General features: G+C 52.0%; 2 protein-coding genes across 2 annotated transcripts; one reads left to right on the forward strand and one right to left on the reverse strand.

The window, feature by feature from the left end:
• The first annotated feature begins 1,441 nt into the window (after positions 1–1,441).
• TGOLN2 (trans-golgi network protein 2) lies at positions 1,442–9,642 on the forward strand. The gene is made up of 4 exons (XM_081254864.1): positions 1,442–1,507; positions 1,755–2,401; positions 4,114–4,197; positions 5,437–9,642. The coding sequence occupies exons 1-4, from the start codon at positions 1,462–1,464 to the stop codon at positions 5,440–5,442; spliced, it is 783 nt and encodes a 260-aa protein (XP_081110990.1). The 5' UTR covers positions 1,442–1,461; the 3' UTR covers positions 5,443–9,642.
• Positions 7,470–22,450, reverse strand: RETSAT (retinol saturase). Its single transcript, XM_081254863.1, is given in 12 exon segments — positions 7,470–11,779; positions 12,044–12,203; positions 12,399–12,439; positions 12,442–12,561; positions 12,637–12,746; positions 12,980–13,118; positions 15,611–15,730; positions 17,487–17,684; positions 18,271–18,472; positions 19,311–19,552; positions 19,891–20,073; positions 22,176–22,450. Coding segments are annotated over 12 exon segments (1,821 nt in total). The 5' UTR covers positions 22,345–22,450; the 3' UTR covers positions 7,470–11,642.
• Positions 22,451–22,487: the final 37 nt, after the last annotated feature.

The following is a 22,487-nucleotide window of genomic DNA, read 5'->3' on the forward strand; positions in this document are numbered from 1 at the left end:
GTTTTTGTTTGTTTGTTTGTTTGTTTGTTTGTTGGCTGCGCCCCTTGGCTTGTGGAATCTTAGTTCCCCAACCAGGGATCGAACCCCAGCCACCGCAGTGAAAGCGCCGAGTCCTAACCACTGGACTAAAAGGTTTTAAAATAGCAAAACAAAGTACTTGTTCCTGAAAAACATATTTACATCATATACTAGCCCTTAAAATTCTTCAGAAATTCACCTGACTAGAACTGCGTGCCACATAACCCAAATACTGTACTCAGACTGCAGAAGAGTGTTGTATCTCCTGGCAGCTGTAATCCTTTTTGGTAGGATTACATTTCAACTCGTGTTAATGGCAGCCTAGATCATTTAATACTTAATCTGGCTGGAGGCTCTGCTCCAGGCTCATCCCCCGCCATTTTCTTTTTTCTTTTTATAAATTAATTTATTATTTATTTATTTTTGGCTGCGTTGGGTCTTCGTTGCTTCGCGTGGTCTCTCTCTCGTTGCGGCGAGTGGGTGCTACTCTTCGTTGTGGGGCACGGGCTTCTCATTGCGGTGGCTTCTCTTGTTGCGGAGCACGGGCTCTAGGTGAGCAGGCTTTAGTAGTTGCGGAACGCGGGCTCAGTAGTTGTGGCTCACGGGCTCTAGAGCGCAGGCTCAGTAGTTGTGGCGCACGGGCTTAGTTGCTCCGCGGCATGTGAGATCATCCTGGACCAGGGCTCGAACCCGCGTCCCCTGCATTGGCAGGTGGATTCTTAACCACTGTGTCACCAGGGAAGATCCCTTTCTTTAAATTTTTATTGGGTATAATTGAAATTGATTTACAATATTGTGCCAGTCTCAGGTGTACAGCAAAGTGAATCTGCCATACGAATACATATAAAGGATGGACTTTTTAGAAAAGATCTTTGGCGACCTCGGAGGGCACAGTTTCCGTGGGGTCAGGAGAGAGGGGAGCAGGGTTGCAAAGGCTCCCGCTACAAAGGGGATGGGGTGGGTTTCCGTTTCCAGATTTCCACACATTTGTGTACAGCAGGGAAAGAACCACGAGAGAGGGAGAAGGTAGAAATGTAGGCAGAAGATGGGGCGAAGAGGCGCTGGGCCACAGCGATGTCACTCCGGTGGGATCGTCCGCGGGCCGGGGAGCTCCTGCTCGGCCTATATTGTCTCCTAAGTATGAGGGCAAAGAAGAAAAGGGGGAGTAACGGTCTGTAGCGGCTGCTATGTAGCAAAGAAACCAGAAAAAAGGTGGATACGCCTTCCACAGGGGACAATACGACCCCAACACCAAGAAAAGAAGTCACATCCCGGAGAGAACGGCTGGCTGAACCACACACAACCGGGCCTTTTCCCAAGCCCCGCCCCTCGCCCGGGTATGGCTGCCGAAGACGCACGCAGGAAGGGGTGGGGCATGAGCGCTGAGCCCGCGTGCTGATCTCGCGAGAGCAGTAGAGGGCGGAAGCGCGCGGTCTGTGCAGGATGAGGGTACGGGTTGTGTTCGCCTTGCTGAGCTTCGCAGCAGCGGGTAAGACCCCCCCCCACCACCACCACCACCACTACCAACACTCCTCGACCCGCCTCCACTAATCCCAGTCTCGCCGCCAGGCCCACCATACTCACCGTGGCCGGTCGCCACCTGACCTCACTTCTTCCCTGCCCGACCCTCGCCACCCCTCCGCTCGCCATCACCCCGTTCCTCTGCCGTTGCAGCGTTCTGAGGATTCCTTTCTCTCCGCCTGCCTCTCTTCAGCCAGACGGTTTCTCTGTTTCAGGCTCCATGCAGTCCGTTTCGGCGCTAGGCTCCTCAGGGGCAAGTCCGGCTTCTACAAGAGACTCCAGGCAGCTCATCTCGAGCACACAGCTTGAGCAAGAACACAGTGACAGACCCTCTCTGAATCAGAGTACCACGAAAGCCGTCCTTGGCAATTCGGTACCCGAGCGGCACCACAAGAATGACAGCCTTGGCAATTCCTCCAGACACCAGTCCACCCAGTCGGTCTCCAGCCCCTCTTCTGATAACAAGCCTGATGTAAACAACACAGTAACTGACAAAGCTCTGCAGCCTTCCAGAAATGAATCTGGGGGAAAAGTATTGCTAGAGTCTGACCCTTCTACCCAGCAGGAGGGAGAAGGTCAGTCTTTAGAACCACCTGAAGATGAGGAGCCCAAGGAGACCGAGGAAGGGGACACAGAGCTTGAAGAGGGTGCACCACCCAAAGACGAGAAAGAAACGCCTGGCCCTGCCTCCAGTGAGAACCGTGAAAGCCCCGTTTTGAATCCCTGGAGTAGGGAGAAGGATGACCTTCATAAGGATAATCTTGGAAGTTCCAGTGCAGAGAGCAGCCACTTCTTTGCGTATCTGGTGACGGCAGCCATTCTCGTTGCTGGCCTCTATATTGCCTACCACAACAAGCGGAAGGTAAGTCAAGAGTTGCTTTAAGAGGAGGGGTGGGGGCTTCGCTGGTGGCGCAGTGGGTGAGAGTCCGCCTGCCGATGCAGGGGACACGGGTTCGTGCCCCGGTCCGGGAAGATCCCACATGCCGCGGAGCGGCTGGGCCCGTGAGCCACGGCCGCTGAGCCTGCGCGTCCGGAGCCTGTGCTCCGCAACGGGAGAGGCCACAACAGTGAGAGGCCCGCGTACCGCAAAAAAAAAAAAAAAAAAAAAAGAGGAGGGATGGGATTTCCTCCACCCTGAAAGCTTGGTGTGTGGGTATCCATCACTCATCTGCCTGTAAGCACTAGGAATTTAAAAACAAAGTTCAGTTTTTTCTGAGATCCTGCTAGGGTTCTTTATTCTTCTTTTAGAAATCATATATTTTCATGTCTGTTTCCTCTGAGTGCCTTCTGCTGTTGCGTCAGGTGCCAAGTTTAAGACGTTATTATTGCTCTGACCCAAATTAGGGTCTCCTCCCGTAATCTTGGAACTTACAATCCATCACAGCCTGAGAGGACCTGAGTACCTGACAGTCTGTAAGTAGTTAGAGCCCTTATCTTCCTGTTTCTCCTCTCAAAAAGACAGTGCTTCCTGTCTTATTATTTCTAGCCTCCTTTCCCAAGCTTTTGTTTTCCATGTGCAGTTGCAGAAAGAATGGTTACATAGCCTTCAACACCAACAGCAGAGAGCCCAGGGACTATATTCTGCAGTCAGTTGAGTTTCTGATTAGAGGAAAGGCCAGAGATTGCATGGATACAGTCATCTTTTACTTCAGCAGGGTTTGTTGTGTTGCTTAGTAACCACTCTAAGGACAAAATGATTGCATTCCTTTTTTTTTTAAATTGAAGTGTAGTTGATTAACAATGTCGTGTTAGTTTCAGGTGTACCGCAGAGTGATTCAGTTATATGTGTATATATTCATTTTCAGCTTCTTTTCCCAAAATGATTTCATTTCTTCTTGAGCCCTAAGAATTTAGTAGTTTCTGTAGGCTGGTTAAAATTGAAGGATTCAGTTCATGATAGCCTTAAGGCCTAAGGGCTGTGAGAAATGAGGGAAGACATTTAGTAAAAGTGGTGTATTCCTGGGAATTCCCTGGCAGTCCAGTGCTTAAGGCGCCGCACTTTCACTGAAGGGGGTACTGGTTTGATCCCTGGTCAGGGAACTACGATCCTGCATGCCTCGCAACACGGCCACAAAAAAAAAAAACCAAAGTGGTACATTCCTTATTCTACATCCAAGTGCTCCTCGTGGAGCGTTAACCTTAGGTATGAAATGAGAGTACATTTGAAAGAGTACATTTGCAGATAAGATAATTATCTTATCTGCAAATTAATTATTGCTTAATATTAAAATAAAAGGAGGGCGGATGGGTCAGCCTGGAGGAGGCTGAGTTGGGGAGGAGTTGGCGGTTCTTTTCACCAGGTGCTCTTGAGTAAATCCTATAGACCACCACACGCCAGAGCCCAGAAGAGCCCTCCTGCATCTGCCATTTCCTGTTTAGCAGTATAAAGGATTCTGATGTAACTAGGCCCTGTCCTCCTCATGATTGTTAATAGGGCCTTTTTGTGGATGTCCTGCCCTTTTTACTGTCAGGGTCATTGATAAATGGGCCACCAGGTGATTACCTCTGATTTCAGAGACTGAAATACGGCATTAGAGTGTCACTTGTTAATCTCTGTCTTGTTCCTTTGCCCAGATTATTGCTTTCGTCCTGGAAGGAAAAAGATCCAAAGTTACACGGCGGCCAAAGGCCGGTGACTACCAGCGTTTGGACCAAAAGGTAAGGGATGTGCAGTGTCACATGGGCCCAGCGGGGGGCTTGTGTTTGGCGTGGCGGCAGCAGCCGCTGATGCTGGGGGTGCCGTTGCCATTGCCCCGCCCTTTTCAGACCGCAACATACAGACATCCATATGCACATGTCTGCGATGTTCGAGCTAGAAGAGATTCTCAAGGCCTCCGCAACAGCTTCTTCCTTCAACAGATGAGGAAGCTCAGGCCCAGAAACATTATGATTTTTTTCCCCTGAGTTCCCACTACAAGTTCCTGGCAAAATCAAGGCCTGAGGGCAACTGCCTTGGCTCCCGGCCTGTACTTTTCACACTCTGTCAGCACTTCACAAATTTTCATAAGCATATGACTCACCCTAGGAATTGCGATTAAAAAAAAAGCAAACTCTGTATGGGGTGAGCCTATGCTTCTTCATTTCTAGGGAGTTTCCAGGTGACACCACAGGCTGCTGGAACCAGACTCCGGGTCGTAAAGCACTAGACTACACGCCCTGAAAGCAAACAAATCCAGAAATGTAGGATCTGGGAGCTTCCAGCTCCCTAGATCAGCCCTGCAAATAGACTTCCTGAGTGCGGCTAGCCCAGGCCTCTGCCAGAAAGCAAAGTCCTCCTTCCACCCCAGAGGCAGCCTGCCTGCATGGGGACACACTGCCTTGCTGCCAGCATGCACCCTCCCTCCCTCTGTGCAGCCACAGCCAGGACATTGGTAAAGAGCAGTTGGTGCCCGACTTCCCCCAGGGAACACAGTCCGCATACCAGTTAACAAAATAAGCCACACAGCTTAGAATCTCTTTGTTAGCTAGCCCAGTAGGTCAGCTGCACAATATAACTCTGGCCTAGAACCTTCCCAGATAATTGACTTTAAGGATTTCTTTTCCCCTTTGTTATAATTTTTTTCTGATTAAAAAAAAATGTGCATGTAGACAATTCAGAACAATATAGGATGGTGCAAAGTAGACGCCCAAGATTCCCATATGCCCTCCACCAAGTATGTATCTTCCTAGTGTATGTTTTATTTCAAACTGACTTTTAAAATAATCTTATGTGCTTTTATTTTATCAGTTGCTGTTTGTATGGTGGAGGGTCAGTTTGTCTTAATTTTGAATTTTTCTCCTGAACTGCAACTCCTGTAAGATCTTCCCCCCACCTCCCACCCCAAAATCATAGCAGTGAGGTATATTCCTCTGGAAAAAGATGAATGTTACCAATAGATTGTGTTGCTCTTGTTTCAGATTTGATTTTTCTGTTCTTGAGAACCTTGTCCTCCCTGCTGATTTGTTTCTAAATCAAGAAAAATGAAGAGAAAACTACTGTGACCTAAGAGACACACCCCCTCCTCTAGGGTTTGGTGGCAAGTCGGGGCTGGCAGAGGCAGCGGGGATTGCTTTGGGTTTTGCGCCTGCACTTTGGCGAACTTGTCCTCCTGTGTTCCCGTTATTTATGCTGGTGTCTGCCAGCCTGTCCCCCGGAGTGTGAGTAGGGAAGCATGTGGGCGCACCCAGCTGTGACCAAAGGGAGATCTCAGCCCTGGGCAGGTGACTGCTGCTGACTGCCCTCCCTCGGGTCTTGGCCCTGTCGTAAAGTCAGCCCTTGAAAACAGCATTGCACTCGCTACTCCGTACCTTCGCGGACCTAGGAGAAAACTACAGGTCGTGGTCCGTTTCTACCAAGGCCTCTCCCTTTGGCGGGATGTGCCCTACAAAAGATGTAGAAGGTGGTGAATGCTGATGGGCAGAGGGCTCCTTTGAACACGATTCTCTTCAAAGGCTTCAGCAGCAAACCCAAACAGCAGCTGAAAAACATGCTTTATTGCCTGCGAGTCCAACCTGCCTCGTGCAAGCTCTTCACGTTCTTCTGACATTTTCATATTATTTAAGACGACGTGAAGCCACTTCCATTTAGTTGTACTGAGCAGAAAACTGAACTTGGGGGTTCTGGGAGGAAAGCTGTAAAGCCACTGTGCCCATCACAGATGTTTTCAAAATCACAGTTACGATTATTGAAACATTGTGTTCATCCCTACTCACCATCATTACAGAAACTTTTTGAAGTAAGGAGAGTTCATGCTTTGGGCAAGAAAGCATGGACTGTTTGGTTTGGGGCTAAATATTTCGAAGGGCTTTTATGAAACAGGTTTCCCACAAACTCTCTTTCGCCTTTGTTGCCTAAAATAGACTTATATTTACAAACTGACTGTACTCCCTCCTTTACCTAAATCTAGTTAATGGTCCTCTTATCTGATATAAAACGCCAAGGCTAATTAGTAAAAATTCTCTTCTGTCGCATGTCAGGGGTTATTAAAATTTAAGAAACTCAGGGGACTTCCCTGGTGGTCCAGTGGTTAAGACTCCGTGCTCCCAATGCAGGGGGCTCGGGTTCGACCCCTGGTCAGGGAACTAGATCCCGCGTTCTGCAACTAAGACCCAGTGCAGCCAAATAAATGAATAACTATTAAAAAAGGAAAGAAAGAAGGAAACTCAGAGAGTTCCCCTGAGGTAACTGAGGGTAGTGTTTTGGATCAGATTATTGTTTTATTTAAATCTGTTCTAGTTGTGCTACCCTATTATCAAGAGCCTAAAGGAGTTGTTTCTGGGAAACAAAACAAAACAAAACTGAAGGAGAATAGCTGATCTCAGGGAAATGCAAAGCATGTGGGAAGTGAGAGGAATAGGATGACTTGTAGGCCGTTGACGTCTGGCGTCTGGCGGAGGAAGGGGCCATCCTGTTAGCCATGGGATCTTCCACCTCGCTTAAAACAGCCCGTGACCTTGAGTGGAGATTTTCATTCTCTGCAGGTAACCTCTGTAGAGGTAAGGAATGAGGACTCTTCTTGGCATCATCCCCTAAGACCATGGTTACCTATCCCCTTTTCCGTCTCCCCTTTCCCTGCCTTCCTTCCTCCCCTCTAATGTTTTCTCTTTCCTCCGGTCCCCACCAGCCCCTTTCCTTCCATCTTCGTGCCTGCCCAGATTCCCCTGCTCCCATCCGTCCTGTTTGTGGTCCAGCTTCCATTCCCTTGCCATTCATCTTCCTCATAACCTTTACAAAGTCCCTTCGGTCCTTGTCTTCCTGCTAATAATGTTTTCCCAGAGGTTCAGATCACCAAATGCAGTGGCTTGTTCTCAAAGCTTAGTCTTGTCCCTGACAGAATTGGACACTTAGACCATCAAATCGAACTTCCCCTCTTTTGGTCTCTCTGTCCTGGCTTCTGAGAACTCCTTTGTCTTATCCTGTGCTGGTGGAGGAGAAGGCCCTCAAAGACAGGTCTTTGTCTTTTCCTTTGTCTCCCTAGAAACTCGTCCATTCTTTAGCCTCTGAGTGAGTGACTCCCAAGTTTGTATCCTTGGCCTAGTTCCCAAAGAGCCCCGTCCTGCCGTGTGCTGAATATTTCAGCTTGGTCATCCTGTTGTCACTGAAACGCAATTTCTCTCTTCTACCCATTAAGCTGCCCCTCTCAACTGCCCGATCTCTAATCATCTCAACTCCAAGCTGCAGACTTGTGCCGTTTTTATGTCTTGTCACCAAAGTCCTATCCATGTTTAGAGAACCATCTCCAGCTACAGTCTTTCCATTTTCCTTGTTTCCCCGCCCCACACCGCCACCCATTCCACGTCTCTCCTAGATTTTTTTTTTCCCCAAGAGCCACCTTAATTGGCCTCCTGTCCATTTTTTGTGTATGCGGAGACCAGAGTGATCTTTCCAGGGTACTTGCCGTGATCTGAAGCATCTGTCTCGTGGCTTCGAGAATCACGTTCGTGGACTCTGGCGCTCAGGGCTCCACAGGCCGGCACTGTCCTGCTTGTCTTTCCCTGCATCCTCGCTGAGCCAAAGGTCCCTGTTGTCGGGCCCGTCCCGGCCTCTCTGCCTTTTCGTCCTGGCTGCGTCCTCCAGTCCCTGGCTTCCGGTGGCTGTTGTCCAGTTAGGGCACGTCCCCCCACCTTCTCCTTTCCCTCGCCTCCCCAAAACCTGTTTCCTCGGGGCGCAGCTCACGTTTGCCCATGCACCTTCCTGACTCCCCCGCCCCGCGTGATTGGCTCTTTCCATTTTGCTGTAATAGCTCCTGGTAACGCCACTCACACGTTTTGGAACTTGAGCAAAACAGGGCAGCCGGTATCTGCCATCTCTGTCTGGTCTCCCCAAGCAAATGAAGCTCCTTCCAGGAGCACCCAGGGCGCCATCTGCGTATCTGCCTAACACGGGACAGTCCCCGGGGACTTGAGTTCAGTTTCTTCTTGCAAAGCAGACATGTTCTTTGTTCAGGGCATCTGGCTGTGACTTAACTGAGGTCTCTCACACGGCTCTTTCTGGCTACTGGCTGCTGTCCCTCATTGATGGATATTGCTAGTAAGGAGGAGAGCAGAAAGGAAGGTTGGTTTCAGGCACCAAGTGGGTTGGCACCAAGTGGACGCATAAGTATTGTAGAGTCTGTGTAGCTTCCCTTTTTGAGCCTCTGAGAAGTGTGGTTTCTTGTGTGAAAGATTACAATAGAATTTAAGTTTCACTTCAGAAATTGTGCTGAAAGAAATCTCCCACAACAAAGGAAAAGTTGTTTTCTGGGTGGTTGTCTTTTTGAAGATAGACTCTTTGAAGCATGTTTTCCTAGAGATTGTGCAGAGGAGGGTGGACTGGTGGGGGAGGGGAGGATCTCTCCAGCTGTGGCGGGGGCGGGGGGGCAGGCATGAGAGGTGTCCTATCCAGACGGCTCTGTGCTTCCTTTCCTGGCCCCCGTTTTTGGTCGCAGGGTGGTTTCTATTTGGAGGAATCTGTGCTTCAGGATTATTTGAAGAGTCCACCTCCGGACTCTGTGGGAGTGGAAGGCTAGTCTACCTAGAAGGGCTAAGATAACTCAGAAAGACCTGACAACTAGCTGTGTACACACTGACATTTCTTTTCACATAATGGCTTTCAGTGAAACTTCTGGTGACAGAACTCTAAACCTCTAAAATTCCCGATAATGATTCTCATTTTCTTCTCCCATTTCATGTCATTTAATTCAAAAGCCTGCCCCTCATTTTTGCAGGGTAACTTATGTAATGCTGCCCGTGTGATGAAAGCTAGCACGCTTTGCACGTGTTCTGAGTCATCTGAACAGGGAAGAGTGTGTGCCGTACACCAGACCCTGTACATCTGCCAGCTGTTCTCTAAAAACTCTTGCTGGGACAGCGGCGTTTGGCATTGCCTTGCTTAAGAAAGAATCCTGAGAAGAGATTCTCAAGTTTAATTGAACTGTACATCCAGAACCAAGGCTCAATCTCACCTCAGTTTCTTAAGTCACGTGTGAATTTCCTAAATACCCCAATCTAGAAACTCCTCTGTAAAGGCATTGGGTCTGAGCTGTATAGTGTTTCAAGCTGCCAACAAAGTCAGTTTCCTCACACTTGTCGATATCCCTTTAATTCAGAAGTCTAACATGTTCAATAAATGGTTGATTGTTGAAATTGTTTCCCTTCTTTTTTTGTTTACCCAATTAGCAGGATACTACTGTTTTGCAATGTTTTGTATTTACACCTTGTAACTTAACGATAATCACTTAATTTTATTTCTTTAAAGCTTATTTGGGGACTTCCCTGGTGGTCCAGTGGCTAAGGCTCCGCGCTACCAATGCAGGGGGCCTGGGTTCGATCCCTGGTTAGGGAACTAGATCCCACATGCCGCAACTAAGGGTTCGCATGCTGCAACTGAAGTTCCCACGTGCCACAACTAAAAAGATCCAGCATGCCGCAACAAAGATCCCACACGAGGCAGTGAAGATCCTGCATGCTGCAACTAAGACCCGGCACAGCCAAATAAATAAATAAAGATTTTTTTTAAAAAAAAAGCCTATTTGGTCTAATGACAAGTATTTTTCCATATATAATGTTTTACCTAGCTTTTATGAATGCCATCACCACGTAGTTGTGTGTCTCTGCACAGAAACCAAAATAAATCTCAAATGTTAAAGCTCTAAAATCATTAAATTTAATTTTTCTCCTTTTTTTTTAAAAGCACAGTCGATATACAACATTATATTAGTTTCAGGTATACAACATAGTGATTCGACATTTGTATACATTACAAATTGATCACAGTAAGTCTGGTAACCATCTGTCACCATACAAAGTTATTTCAGTATTATTGATTATATTGTACCTCTTAATGCCCCTCTTAATAAATTAGTACTGTATTGAAATTGATTAAAATAAGGCCTAACGTAAGTGGAAGGTCATTTTTTTTTTTAACCTTTAGCCTTCACTCACCTTCCCACCCGATCCCCATGTAAGTACCAATACAGTGGAAACGCATTCCCAGGCTTTGCACACGGTCTGTAATTTTCCATGTTCTGATTGACTGCCTGCCAACCTCGCTCCTCCTCCTCACCAGGCAGCCCTTGTCCTAGGTTGGGAGTAGCTGGGCTTCTTGTCATAATACACTCGTTACCTCTCAGGGCCTGTCCTTTGCTGTACCCTTGGCTTGAAAGCTCTCCACCTGCATCAACCCCAGTGAAGTTGTCTTTCCAGGCCTCTGCCCTCACGGCGAACGCCCCCGTCTCGCTGTGTATTTTAGGAAGCTAAGTCTTGAGGCTCAGGCCCTGAGGTCTGGGAGGGTATCTTGGTGCTGACATGGTGAGAACCCAATTTAACCCCGATCATAAGGAAGACGAGCCTAGGCCCTGGCTGCGTGCGCACTGGATGTGCTTCTGTAACATACACCTCGCTAACTAATGCGTCCTGTCAGCCCCCTGCCCCCACGCCTGCATGGACCCTATCACAGGCGTTTCCCCACCCGCTGAAAGCCAGTGGAACCAGAAAAATGAGATCTGGAGCCTCTGAACCTATGGAACTACAACCCAAATCATGCTCATCAGGCACCCTCTCTCCACTGCGTAGAACTCCCACGGAGAGGCACTAAGGGGGAACGGGAAGAGAAGCCTCTGGCCAGTGGGACCACCCTGCTTCAGCCGACCCACACTCTCAAGGGTTCTAGCCACCTGACAAAAGAATATTTGGTTTGATGGCTCAGAGTTAGGAGGTGTGGGTGTGGGATGCAGAGCGCTGCTTGATGAACCATTAAAGTCACCCAAGTCGGTAGCCCACGCTGGGCCTTTCGTAGAGACAGCACGTTATAAAAGGTATGGAAGATCACCTGCCTGGCTGGAAGAGCTTCAGTTTAAGAACCACCATCTAGGGACTTCCCTGATGGTCCAGTGGTTAAGACTCTGCACTCCCACTGCAGAGGGCATGGACTTCAATCCCTGGTCGGGGTAAGATCCCACATGCCATGCAGCACAGCCAAAAAAAAAAAAAAACACCATCTATGCTACACTTGTGTGTCAGACCTCTTATTCAGGAATCAAAAACAAGAGTGCTTTACGTGATCGAGGAGCTAATGCAGAAAGACATGGGTAAGTCAGGGGCTGTGCCAGACCACTGGCCAAAGTTCTGACTCATCCCTGACCAAACTAATTCTTCTTCTGTGCCTGGACCCTTGAGCCAAGCTTCTGAAGATCTGAGTACAGGTTCCGCTTCAGGATGGCGCTGCTGCACAGCAGGGCCCCTTGCAGGGCTCCCATCAACCCACAGGTGAAGACATCCTGGCCTAGGAGACAAAAGCAGAGGCCCCTGGGCACTGCTGCCCGCCCCCCAAGTGGGGGACAGGGATGGGCAAGGGCCCCTGGGCCAGGGCCACCCAGAGGTGGCTTCAGACCAGGACCAGGACCAGGGTCCACAGCTGCCGAGGCAGCCCAGCTCAGGGTGTGGGAGGCTGCCGGGGGCAGCAGGATCTGAGGACAAGAATGGAGGACTCTGGGTGACAGGGGAGCCCGGGGTCTCAGGTCCTGGCAAAATGCGGCAGTCAGTGTACCTGTCAGGTAGAGGTTGGGGATGGGGCTCTGGGCCCTCATGGAGGCCATCGCCCCAGGATGCAGGCGGCCCAGGTCATGGTCAGCCCCGTAGCAGGCCCCCCGGGGAGCTGCCAGGTAGAACGGACTGGTCAACGGGGACCCTCCAGTCACACTGTCCACCTGAGGGGGCAAAAGAGGCAGCTGAAGAGTGGGAGTGGGACCTTGTGAGACCCTCACCTCCTTTCCTGCCCCTGCACGAGCTGCCTGCCGGCACGGGCTCCCTATCCTTTCCTGGAGCTCAGTCAGCCCGGGCCTGGTTCCCCTGCCCCAAAGAAAGGGTAGAGATGCAGCAGCCACAGGAGTCTGCCCTCCTACCTTCCCCTCCAGCTGTGGGAACAGCTTCAGGATGACCGACAGGCTTCAACAAAGGAGCTCTTGAGGGTCTCGTAGCCGCTGCTCCGCTTTCCCTGGGGCTCATCCCGCCACTCCTCGAACCACTCATAGGAGGTGGGCACCAGCACGACCCCTGTGGAGCGGCCTGGGGACGCAGGGCCGGGTCACTACTGCCGCCCCTGCCCCGCCCAAGCCCCCGCCCCAGAACCTCAAGCCCCACCTGAAAACCGGTCCTCCCACGACGGGTCCTTGGCCGACGGGAAGGCAATGAAGAGAACAGGCACATGCTCTACAGCCTTGTCCGCAGGCAGAGAGAGGTAGTGCTCCATCCTGGGGGAAGACAGGGGCTGTCGGTCGCGGCCTTGTTCCCCGCAGCCACCAGCACCACCCCGAGGGCAGGTCACCCTCAGGGACCCCCGAAGGGAGGAGGCCAAGGCACAGCCTAGGTAGGGAAAAGCGCTTCGGGAGTGGATTCTTGCCCATTTCCTCCCATCCTGCATCCTGCTGCTTCTCCCCCAGCATCGGGAGGACACCCTCCCCACACACGCACACCCACGCCTTACGCCGTGTCCATGTCTGTGTCAGAATAAACGTAGTCGTTGGTAGATGGCAGCCCCAGGTCCTTCTCGGTGCCTCGGAGGCAGATGAAGACAGAGAACAGGCTCCAGCCGGGCCGCGCCATCCCCAGCTGCCGCTTCACACCTGCGGAGACCCGGCAGGGCCGCGTGAACAAGGCCACCGACTGCCGCCCCTGCCCCGGGGACCTGCGGACGCCGCCCACCGCATCTGCAGCCTCCGACGTTTGGACAGCTCAACCCGGCAGGGGCCTGCTCTTTGGTCTCCTGCCTGTGAAGGCCACGGCCTCAGACTTCCGCCCTGAGCGCCTTGAGGAGCAGTGAGTGACGCCCGGCTCTCTGAGCCGCTCACTGCCTCCCATCGTCCCCCCCCCTTTTTTTTTTTTTTTTTGCGGTACGCGGGCCTCTCACTGTTGTGGCCTCTCCCGTTGCAGAGCACAGGCTCCGGACGCGCAGGCTCAGCGGCCATGGCTCATGGGCCCAGCTGCTCTGCGGCATGTGGGATCCTCCCGGACCGGGGCACGAACCCGCGTCCCCTGCATTGGCAGGCGGACCCTCAACCACTGCGCCACCAGGGAAGGCCCTCCCCTACTGATTTTGTCACACTAGCCTTCCCTACTCAAAACACCTCCTCTCCAAACCACCCTCCTCAAAGCTCTGCCCTGGAATTTAAGGAAGGCGCTCCTATTCACAAAGGCTCCCTCTGCCTGACCACCCCACCTCCACCCCCGACCCCAACTAGCACTGCCTGTCCCCAAGGCCACCAGATATCCCGTTCCCATGTCTGAGAGGGAGACAGAACTGTGAGAATGTCTACCCCCAAACAGCTGGAAACGAAGGAATCCCAGCACCTGGGGTGTCTGAGTTAAGCATCACTGCTGCTACTGTCTGAAATGCTCTCAGACTGGGATTCATCCAGCTCCCGCTCGAGACAGGCAGCTGGTCCTTCAGGCAGGTAGGGGCTGGCACCTGAGACTGTCTTCAGGGCTGAGATACGTAAGAGCAGTGGCAGCTGCTTCCGCCCGTGAAGGGAGGCAAGCTCAGCAGCGCAGTCTGCGGCATGGCTGCCTGGAGAGAAGGCGGGCCCGGGGGGACACTGGGCCCGTCAGGGGACAGTGTCAGGGTTCAGAGGTCCTGGGAGAGAGGGAGGCACGAAGCACCAAAGGCCCCTGGGCAGTCTCTGCCCCCCCCCCCCAACTCAGCTCACCCGGCCTGAGAGAGGGGAGGCCCCTGCTGGCCGCAGATGCCGGCCGAGGCCCAGCTAAGTGAGGCAAAGGGCCGAGGAGGCCAGTTCCCGGGAGCACATGGCCTGTACCTCAGAGACAATCATGATGGCCACCCACCCTCTCCCCCACCGGGAAATCCAAGGCCTCGCTTTTCTACTGAACCCACCTCCCTGGGCCCGCCCTCCAGGGTGGAGCGCTCCTTCCACAGCGCGCCTCCCCGGGCACCGGTGAAGTCCGGGGTTTCCACCCCAAACGCATCGTGAGCGGCTCCCCACTCCCCACCTCCCACCCCAGCCAGAGGCCTTTATGCAGACGCCTCTCCCTCACCCTCCTGGATCGCTGGTCCCCTCCCAGCCAGCGGCCTCCTCCCCTCAATCACATCGGGAGCTGCAGCTACATTTCCACATGGTGACGTCCCAGCTAACCTTGGCTCAGCCACTCTGTGCCTTGTGGGCCGACCTGCTCTCCTGCCGCTTCACGCGAGGCCTTCTCTCTGGAAGCCCCATGCTTCCCAGCCCAGAGCGGGCCAGCAGCCCAGGCTTAGGAGTCAGACACACCAGCCTTCTCCTCTCAGCTTGGCCACCTCCAGCTGGGTGGCCTTGGGCAGTTATTCACCTGGGTGCCTCTGTTTCCCCAGCCATCAACATTAGGAATGACGAGCTGTCAACCCAGTGGCTGAGGATCAAGGCAAGGACAAAAACAGGCTTTTAGTTTTGGACACGGCCTGTCAGCGGAGATGACTAGACTGAGGCTCATTTTGAGTTCAGGGCTCAGGGAGCACAGGATACTCCTGGAGCCTCAGCGCCAATACGGAGCTGCTTCCTAAAGAGGCAGGAAAATAAGGCCCACAACACTGTTATCAAGGCCTTCTTCTCCATGCCAGCCTGAGCTTCCCTTACCAGCAATGTCAGATCAGGCTTCCCCACGCAAAATAAGTGAGAAATTAAGGAAGGAAGCAGAATTCATATGGCAAACTCAGTGAAACTCCAAGAAACGTTCCTTTAGGACTCAACCCACCATCGTCGACTATCAGAGAGATGCTCTAAGATCTAGGGAAACTGGAAATGGGCAACCAGGACTGGAGACTTGAAAGAGGAAAGGGAAACATGGTTGAGGTGATAAGGGGAAAGGGAGTAAATATGCCAAGAATGAAATGAGAGATAAGGACCAAAGGGTCTTTGGGGAGGATGTGATACAAAGGAAGTTGATCCCACCCCCTAAACAGAGGCCTGCTAGGAATGGATGTTAGAAACCCGTGTGCTCACCTTTACTGCCTATGGAGGGTCAAAGGGCAGCGCTAATGCTGGGGGAAGCATCAGCCAGGCTGAGCCAGCTGGTGGCAGAGGGCAGGCCTGGGGCACCTGGAGGACAGCGATGCAGCCCAGTCGTTTACCTGGCAGACAGCGGGCCTTCTCTGGCAACAAGTACTCGTAGGTGTTGAATAATCCTGCGTTGGAGATCACGATGGGGCAAGAGATGCTCACCAGCTCCTGACCCCTCTTCACAGTGACACCTGCAGGCACAAGAGCTTGGCTGAGGTTCTGTAAGCTCCAGGAGGATGAGAGAGGTCCCTATTCCCCAGCCCCCAGATCTCTCCCACATTGACCCCGAGCGGGCAGGCCCCAGGCCAAACTGCAAAGTGAGGGAACCATCCTGAAGCACTGCCCTCTTGGCTTACGGTCCCCGCCCTGGCTTCCTACCTCTCTCCCCACCCTGCGTGGGCGTGCTTCTCTTGAGCAACACACCAACCTTCCCACGAACCCCGGAAGAGCCCACGGGCTGAAGGCCTTCACTGGCATCCTAGACCTTTCTTCTGCCAGACTTCCCGTTCCAACATGCTCTTTGTAAAATCCTCCAAAGACACCTCAACCTCTACTTAAACTCCAAGGTCTTGTCTCAGGCTTCCCTGATGTGGTCCCTTTCGTGCGTCCGGCCTCATCTCTGGCCACTCTCACTTAACTATTAGGTAGGACTGTGTGAAATAGCTGATAGTCAACCATTTTTTTACCCTATACACGTGGCAGTCTCTGATGATTCAACCTAACGTTTTCAGATGCCTAAAAATACTCAGCTCTCTCCTACCTCTGTGCCCCTGCACATTCTGTTCCCCCTGCCTGGAATAACCACCCCTCCCTCTGGCTGGCTTCCCCTCACCCTTCATGACCTCCCTCTGAGGCCTTCCCTGCTCCACCATCCTCTGTGTCACCTCCATCCTTGGCACCTGCCTCTATGTGGCACTTTAATTATATCGCAGTCATCTTCCCTGAGAGACTGGAAACTTCTCGAGTTAGAGATTAGGATTTACTTATCTTTTATCACCTAGCACGTGAAGAACGCAAATAAATATAACCGCAACGGAATTTAATTGAACTGATAAACCCACCTTGGTTCACAGACCCCCTGACGGCTGGTAGGAGAACTTGCTCATGAACATGAGAGAAAGTCTCACACATCGGACAGCCACCCCTCTCTCACCACCGGGAACTTCCCAGTCTCTTCTACACACATGCCCTTGGGGACCACTGATGGCCTTTTCTCCCTTGATTTTTGCGTGCCCTGGGCTACCCACTCACCGCCTCCTCCTTGAAAGACTCCTCTGGTGAATTTACTGTCACGCCAGCTCTGTTTTCCCCAGGCCGCTCTCTGCCCCCTTAGCTGATGCTTCTGAAGCACCCGCAGCCTGGATGGCCTGTTCTGTCTACCAGAGTCTTTCCTTGCATAGAGCCTCGCCTCACAGAGTTCATCCACGGTGGGATTTTGACGCTCTGTGCAGGTGACAGCAAACACCTGAGCCGGGGTAGAGTCTGGGTCCCACTCTGCCATTGATAGATTGAAGGCAGGGCATCCTGCCGGCCTCCACACCACCCTACAAGCACCCAGGTTATGTACTCACCGCATCAGTCACCGAACAAACAGTTACTGGGCTCTATTATGTGCTGAAGTCTACAGACATAAAGATGAAAAAGACACAGCCCCTACCCTCAGGAGGGCCTAGATTACCAGACAACTATTTGTATCTATTGAATAAATGATGAAATACTGTCCTCTGGGAACCACGCCACCCTTTATCCTTCCCGTGTCCTTTTTGCTCCCAGGCCAATCGCTATCCCCGGGCAGCCCCAGCTTGGGGCAGATTCCAGCCTTTAACCCCCACTTGGAGGTCAGTTCTTCTACACCTCTGCCCTCAGTGCTTTCTTTGCTCTGCAACCAGAGACCCCAGGTCTCTCCCACCCCGGCCAGGGACTGTGAAGACAACGCAGGGCTCTTACCGCAGGCTTTCCCAGCTGAGTCCAGCAAGATGCTCTGCACAGGGGCCCTCGTCAAGACAGCACCCCCGGCCCGCTGAATCACAGGGATGGTGTGGAAAGCGATTTCACTGGAACCCCCTCGGGGATAAAAGGCCCCTTTTATGTAGTGGTCAACCAGCAGAGCATGCATGGCAAAGGTGGTGTGGCTGGCGGTCACGCCTACAGAAAGAAGGAAGGGGTGATGAGGCAGGAGAAGCAGCGGTACCTTCGTTCAGAAAGGAATACGGGTTCCCATCAGGAAACACGCAGCCTCTGGGAACTCCCTGGCGGTCCAGTGGGTTAGGATTCGGTGCTTTCACTGCCAGGGGCCCGGGCTCAATCCCTGGTTGGGGAACGAAGATCCCGCAAGCCGTGAGGCATGGCCAAAAAAAAAAAAGGAAAACACACAGCCTGAGGCTATGCATCCCAGGATCCAAGTGATCCCCAGGGCTCAGGGCAGCCAGAGGGCCTGTTTCCATCCAAATGTGGGGAACGGGGAACCATACAGGTCTTGGGGCCAGTGGGAATGTCCTCCCTGCAAACTGTCATGCTGCCAGGGAGGACAGTGTTGGTTGGAAAGGAAAGTCATCCAGGGCGTGGGTGAAGGGAATTTTTATCCGTGTGTCCAGTAGGGAGGCAGACAGACATCTCCTCCATAAGCTCCAGAGGGCCTGGGGTGTGTGCTGTTCCATTTCAGTCAGCCAAGCAGGCTCAGGAAGCAAGACTGAGAGCCAGGAGCTGCCTGGGGCCCAAGGCCAGTACCCACCATAAGTGGGAAAGATGTAGCTGAGCACGGCCTGGAGCTCCGGGGAGGCTGGCAGCTCCCGCAGGACCTCGGCCAGGCTCTGGGTGGATGCATGGAGGAACGGAGAGAAACGGGTGAGCAGCCCATACTTGTTGAGGACCTGAACCATGGGCAGCGGGAGGATCTTCAACAAGATGGCATGAGTGACTCCTCTGGATACCACCTGGGGAAGGGAACGAGCAGGGAGGAACAGGTCTCACCTCCTGACTCGCCTTTCCAACAGCCTGCATAGCCCGAGGGCCAGCAACACTTAGCCCCCGCTGAACTTGGCTGAATTTGGATTTTAAAACTCTGCACTCGGGACTTCCCTGGTGGCAAAGTGGTTAAGAATCCACCTGCCAGTGCAGGGAACACGGGTTCGATCCCTGGTCCGGGAAGATCCCACATGCCACGGAGCAACTAAGCCCGGGAGCCACAACTATTGAGCCCTCATGCCACAACTACTGAAGCCCACTTGCGTAGAGCCCGTGCTCCGCAATGAGAGAAGCCACTACAATGAGAAGCCCGCGCACCGCAATGAGTAGCCCCAACTCGCCGCAACTAGAGAAAGCCCGCGTGCAGCAATGAAGACCCAAAGCAGACAAATATAAAAAACTAAATAAATTTATAAACAAAAAACCAAAAAACTCCGTACTCTGTGAATTTTTCCCATTCTACCCTCAGGTGAGTCCTTTTTTGCTTCTTAGTTTCCGGCCCACATTCCTTTTGAATAATCCCAATCAGATGAAGTGAAAAAGAGTGGTGATATGACCACAGGGAGGCCAGCGTGGTCAGGGAGGAGAGCTGAGCGCCCCCCAGAGGCCAGAGTGAGAGTGGCAGCTGCGGAGCCCAGCCTCCAGAGACAGAAGGCCCACCGGGGCACAGAGGCCAACTCCAGTGGAGGCTGAGTTCCAGACAGACAAGCCTGTCCTCCTTCCTGCCTCCCTTACCCGTCACTCCGCTAATGAGGAAGGTCAGCCTTGCTGGGAATAAGCAGGGTGTCCTCAGCATGTCCGTGTTACCTTAACCAGCCTTATATACTTGTCGATGGCAGCTTCTTCCTGGGGAAACTTCTCCTTGAGGCCCTGTATGTAGGCTTTCTCCCCACTGTACATGGGAAACTCCTTTCGGCCATTGGGCCCTTCTAGTACCATGATGTCAAAGGGAGAGGCCGTGGGAGCCCAGTCCAACTGCCCCTCAGTGATCTGGTCCAAGATAAAACGGCCAAAGCTGCCCTCCTGCATGCGCCTGATATAATGGATTCCTGTTGGGAGACAGAAAAACAAAGTGTCATAGGGATATGGGGATTGAGCCCTGGAAAAACTCCAACAAGGAAGCAAGGTGAAACAGGTTGTCCTGCAGGTTGTCCTGCAGGGCTGAGTCTGTGCCCAGAGGGGGTACCCACCCTTTCTGTAGAGGGGAGTTGCAGCAGACACCACCAAATCCCTGCCCAGTTCAGCTGCCAGTGGGTACAGCTGTCAGACAAGGAAAGCGGTGCCCAGGGAGAAGACGCGGCCTCCAAGATCACAGAAATGCCCAGGATGGTCCCACCAGGGCTGCTCCAAACCTCCTGCTCCCAGCCCTTTTCCACAGAAGCCTTACCTGTGTCAAATTCAAGGCCATCCTGTCCAAAGGTATGACGACAGCCTCCCGCCTTGGTATGTTGTTCCAGCACCAGAACTCGCTTGCCAGCTTTGGTTGGGATCGCAGCTGCCGCCAGGCCCCCAAAGCCACTGCCTATGACCACCACATCCAGCTTCTCTGGCACTCGGCTGGCTGAGAAAGCTGCAGCAGATGGAGGAGATGGAGGTGGGGGCTTCTTCGGGGGGGGGGGGCAGTGAAAGAGCAGTGATGTAGAAACCAAGGCAGAATTCTCCAGCTTGTACAACGCCAGAAAACTCTAGAGCAGTTTGGCAAGGAGCTCCTGGCTAAAATGTCTTAACATTTTACCTGGGAAATATTCAGGACCAGCCAGGCGGGTTAGACAAAGTGATTTGGTTTGATCTGAACTGATTTAAGGAAAGCCACTGTGTAGCTGGGGATTATTCCTACTTGCAAAGAAAGTAAAAAATCCACAAACTATCATAGGAACAAAACAATGCTGCAATACAGGCTGAGAAACCTAAGTGCAGACAGAGAGCGAGCTAGGGAAGAAAGAAAACAAGGAGGAGGGGGACGGGGGCCAGTGCAGGCTGCTGGCTCATGACCGGTCCATTCACAAGCAGGTTATCTTTGGAAAATGCAGGGTCTGCAGTTAGCAGTGGAGCAGCCCAGTCGGATGATGGTTCTTCAACATCCTGATGCAGAGGCAGGACAGAGCTGCTCTGAGAAATCGTGGAGGTGGGTTTGAGGGGGAAGCACCTAAAGAAGACAAAACTGGACAGCCCGTGGTGCCGTATGGGCACTTCCTACACAAGATCTGTTCTTTCATGATCACCCCTAAAGGGACTTCCCTGGTGGCGAAGGGGTTAAGAATCCACCTGCCAATGCAGAGGACACGGGTTCAAGCCCTGGTCTGGGAAGATCCCACACGCTGCGGAGCAACCAAGCCCGTGCACCACAAGTACTGAGCCTGCGCTCTAGAGCCTACGTGCCACAACTACTGAGCCCACGTGCCACAACTACTGAGCCCACGTGCCACAACTACTGAAGCCCACACACCTAGAGGTCGTGCTCCACAAGAGAAGCCACCACAATGAGAAGCCCATGCACCACAACGAAGACCTAACACAGTCATAAATAAATAAATTAATTAATTAATCAATTAATTTTTAAAAAAATCACTCCTGAAGAACTGAGATTTGGAATTTTTCAAGCTGCTAGGGAACTCAGTAAACTTTCAACTTTTCAAATGTTTTTGAAAAGACCTATAGTGAAAAATATATTTCATATTCACACCCCAGAACATGTTAGTATATAATATAAATACCGGAAACAGAAGTTTCACAATACTTACCAGAACCATGTATTATGCACTCTGATATTTTCCATTCTACTGCCATTTAAAATGTTAGTTGCAACCCATTAAATTGATTTCATGACCCACTAAGAGATCACAACCTGGTTGAAAAACAGTTAAACTAGTCATCTCATTTTTAGACCAATCCAGATAAATGGAGTGATTTGCTCATGGTTTCACAGCAAATTAGTGACAGAGTCCAATTAAAACTCTGATCTCAGAAGTTCAAACTAATAGGCCTTCCACTTAGAACAATACTGTCTCCAGCTGTGTAGCAAGACTTGTTGCACAGAATAATAAAATTTACAAGTGAACAGGTGAGAGAGATCTCGGATATCAACAGATTATTCTTTTTACAGGTTATTCTTTTTTTTTTTTTTTTTAAGCAGTAGAACTCTTTCTTTAAACCTTAGAAGAAACTCGCAAATACTTTTTAAAGATGACAGTGCAGGTCAATGGAAGAGCAGCTCTGAGCCTAAGGCACCCTGTTGAGCCTCGTTTCAACCACAAGAGATGGGAGCAGGCATAACCAGTCAAATCACTTGATGGGCCAAATGCAATTTCCTATAAAGGTTTCTGTGCAGCTCTCCCAAGTCCCTGAACCCATGGGGAAGATAAGTGAAAACGTTAAGGTCTTAAAGCAAAGTAGGGGAAAGGTCTCCTCTTGTTTATCCGGTGAGCCACCGCTATACTAAGTGGCAGGGCCTGAGCGTGGCTATTCCAAAAACTTGGCTCGCCGAGGACGATGCCCGCGCCCGTGTGGCCATGATTCCCCGGGCCTGCGGGGACTAAGACTCTCGCCAGTGGCGGACTCTAAAGCGGGTGCCTCCACGTGCAAAGAAGCCCTCCCATCACTCTGCATCTGGGGAACGCTAACGCGCGAGGATGCCCGGGCGCAGCCTCGGACGCCGGGGTCCCTCCCGCTCACCTTGCTTGAGAACCTTCTTCCTGGCCTCCTTGTCGGTCACCAGGGGCGCGGGTGGCCGCTTGACATCCTCAGAGAAGGGGTTCGGGGAGCTGCCGGAGAACAACCCCTTGCAAACTTTGCCGAAGACGGCCAGCAGCAGCGCAGCCAGCGGCAGCAACAACAGCCACATCGCGCTGGCGTCGGAACCCGTCCGCTCCGACTGCGCCCAGGCTCTGCGGCCGCGGCTCTGCCCAGTTAGCTTACCCTCGCACCCAGAAAGCGCAGCCAACTTTGGCTTCTGCTCAGCCAGGCCCTTTTTGGCCAGAAGCCAAG

This window comes from Mesoplodon bidens (assembly GCF_964165515.1).
Source record: "Mesoplodon bidens genome assembly, chromosome: 14".
In the NCBI taxonomy this organism is placed as follows: Eukaryota; Metazoa; Chordata; class Mammalia; order Artiodactyla; family Ziphiidae; genus Mesoplodon; species Mesoplodon bidens.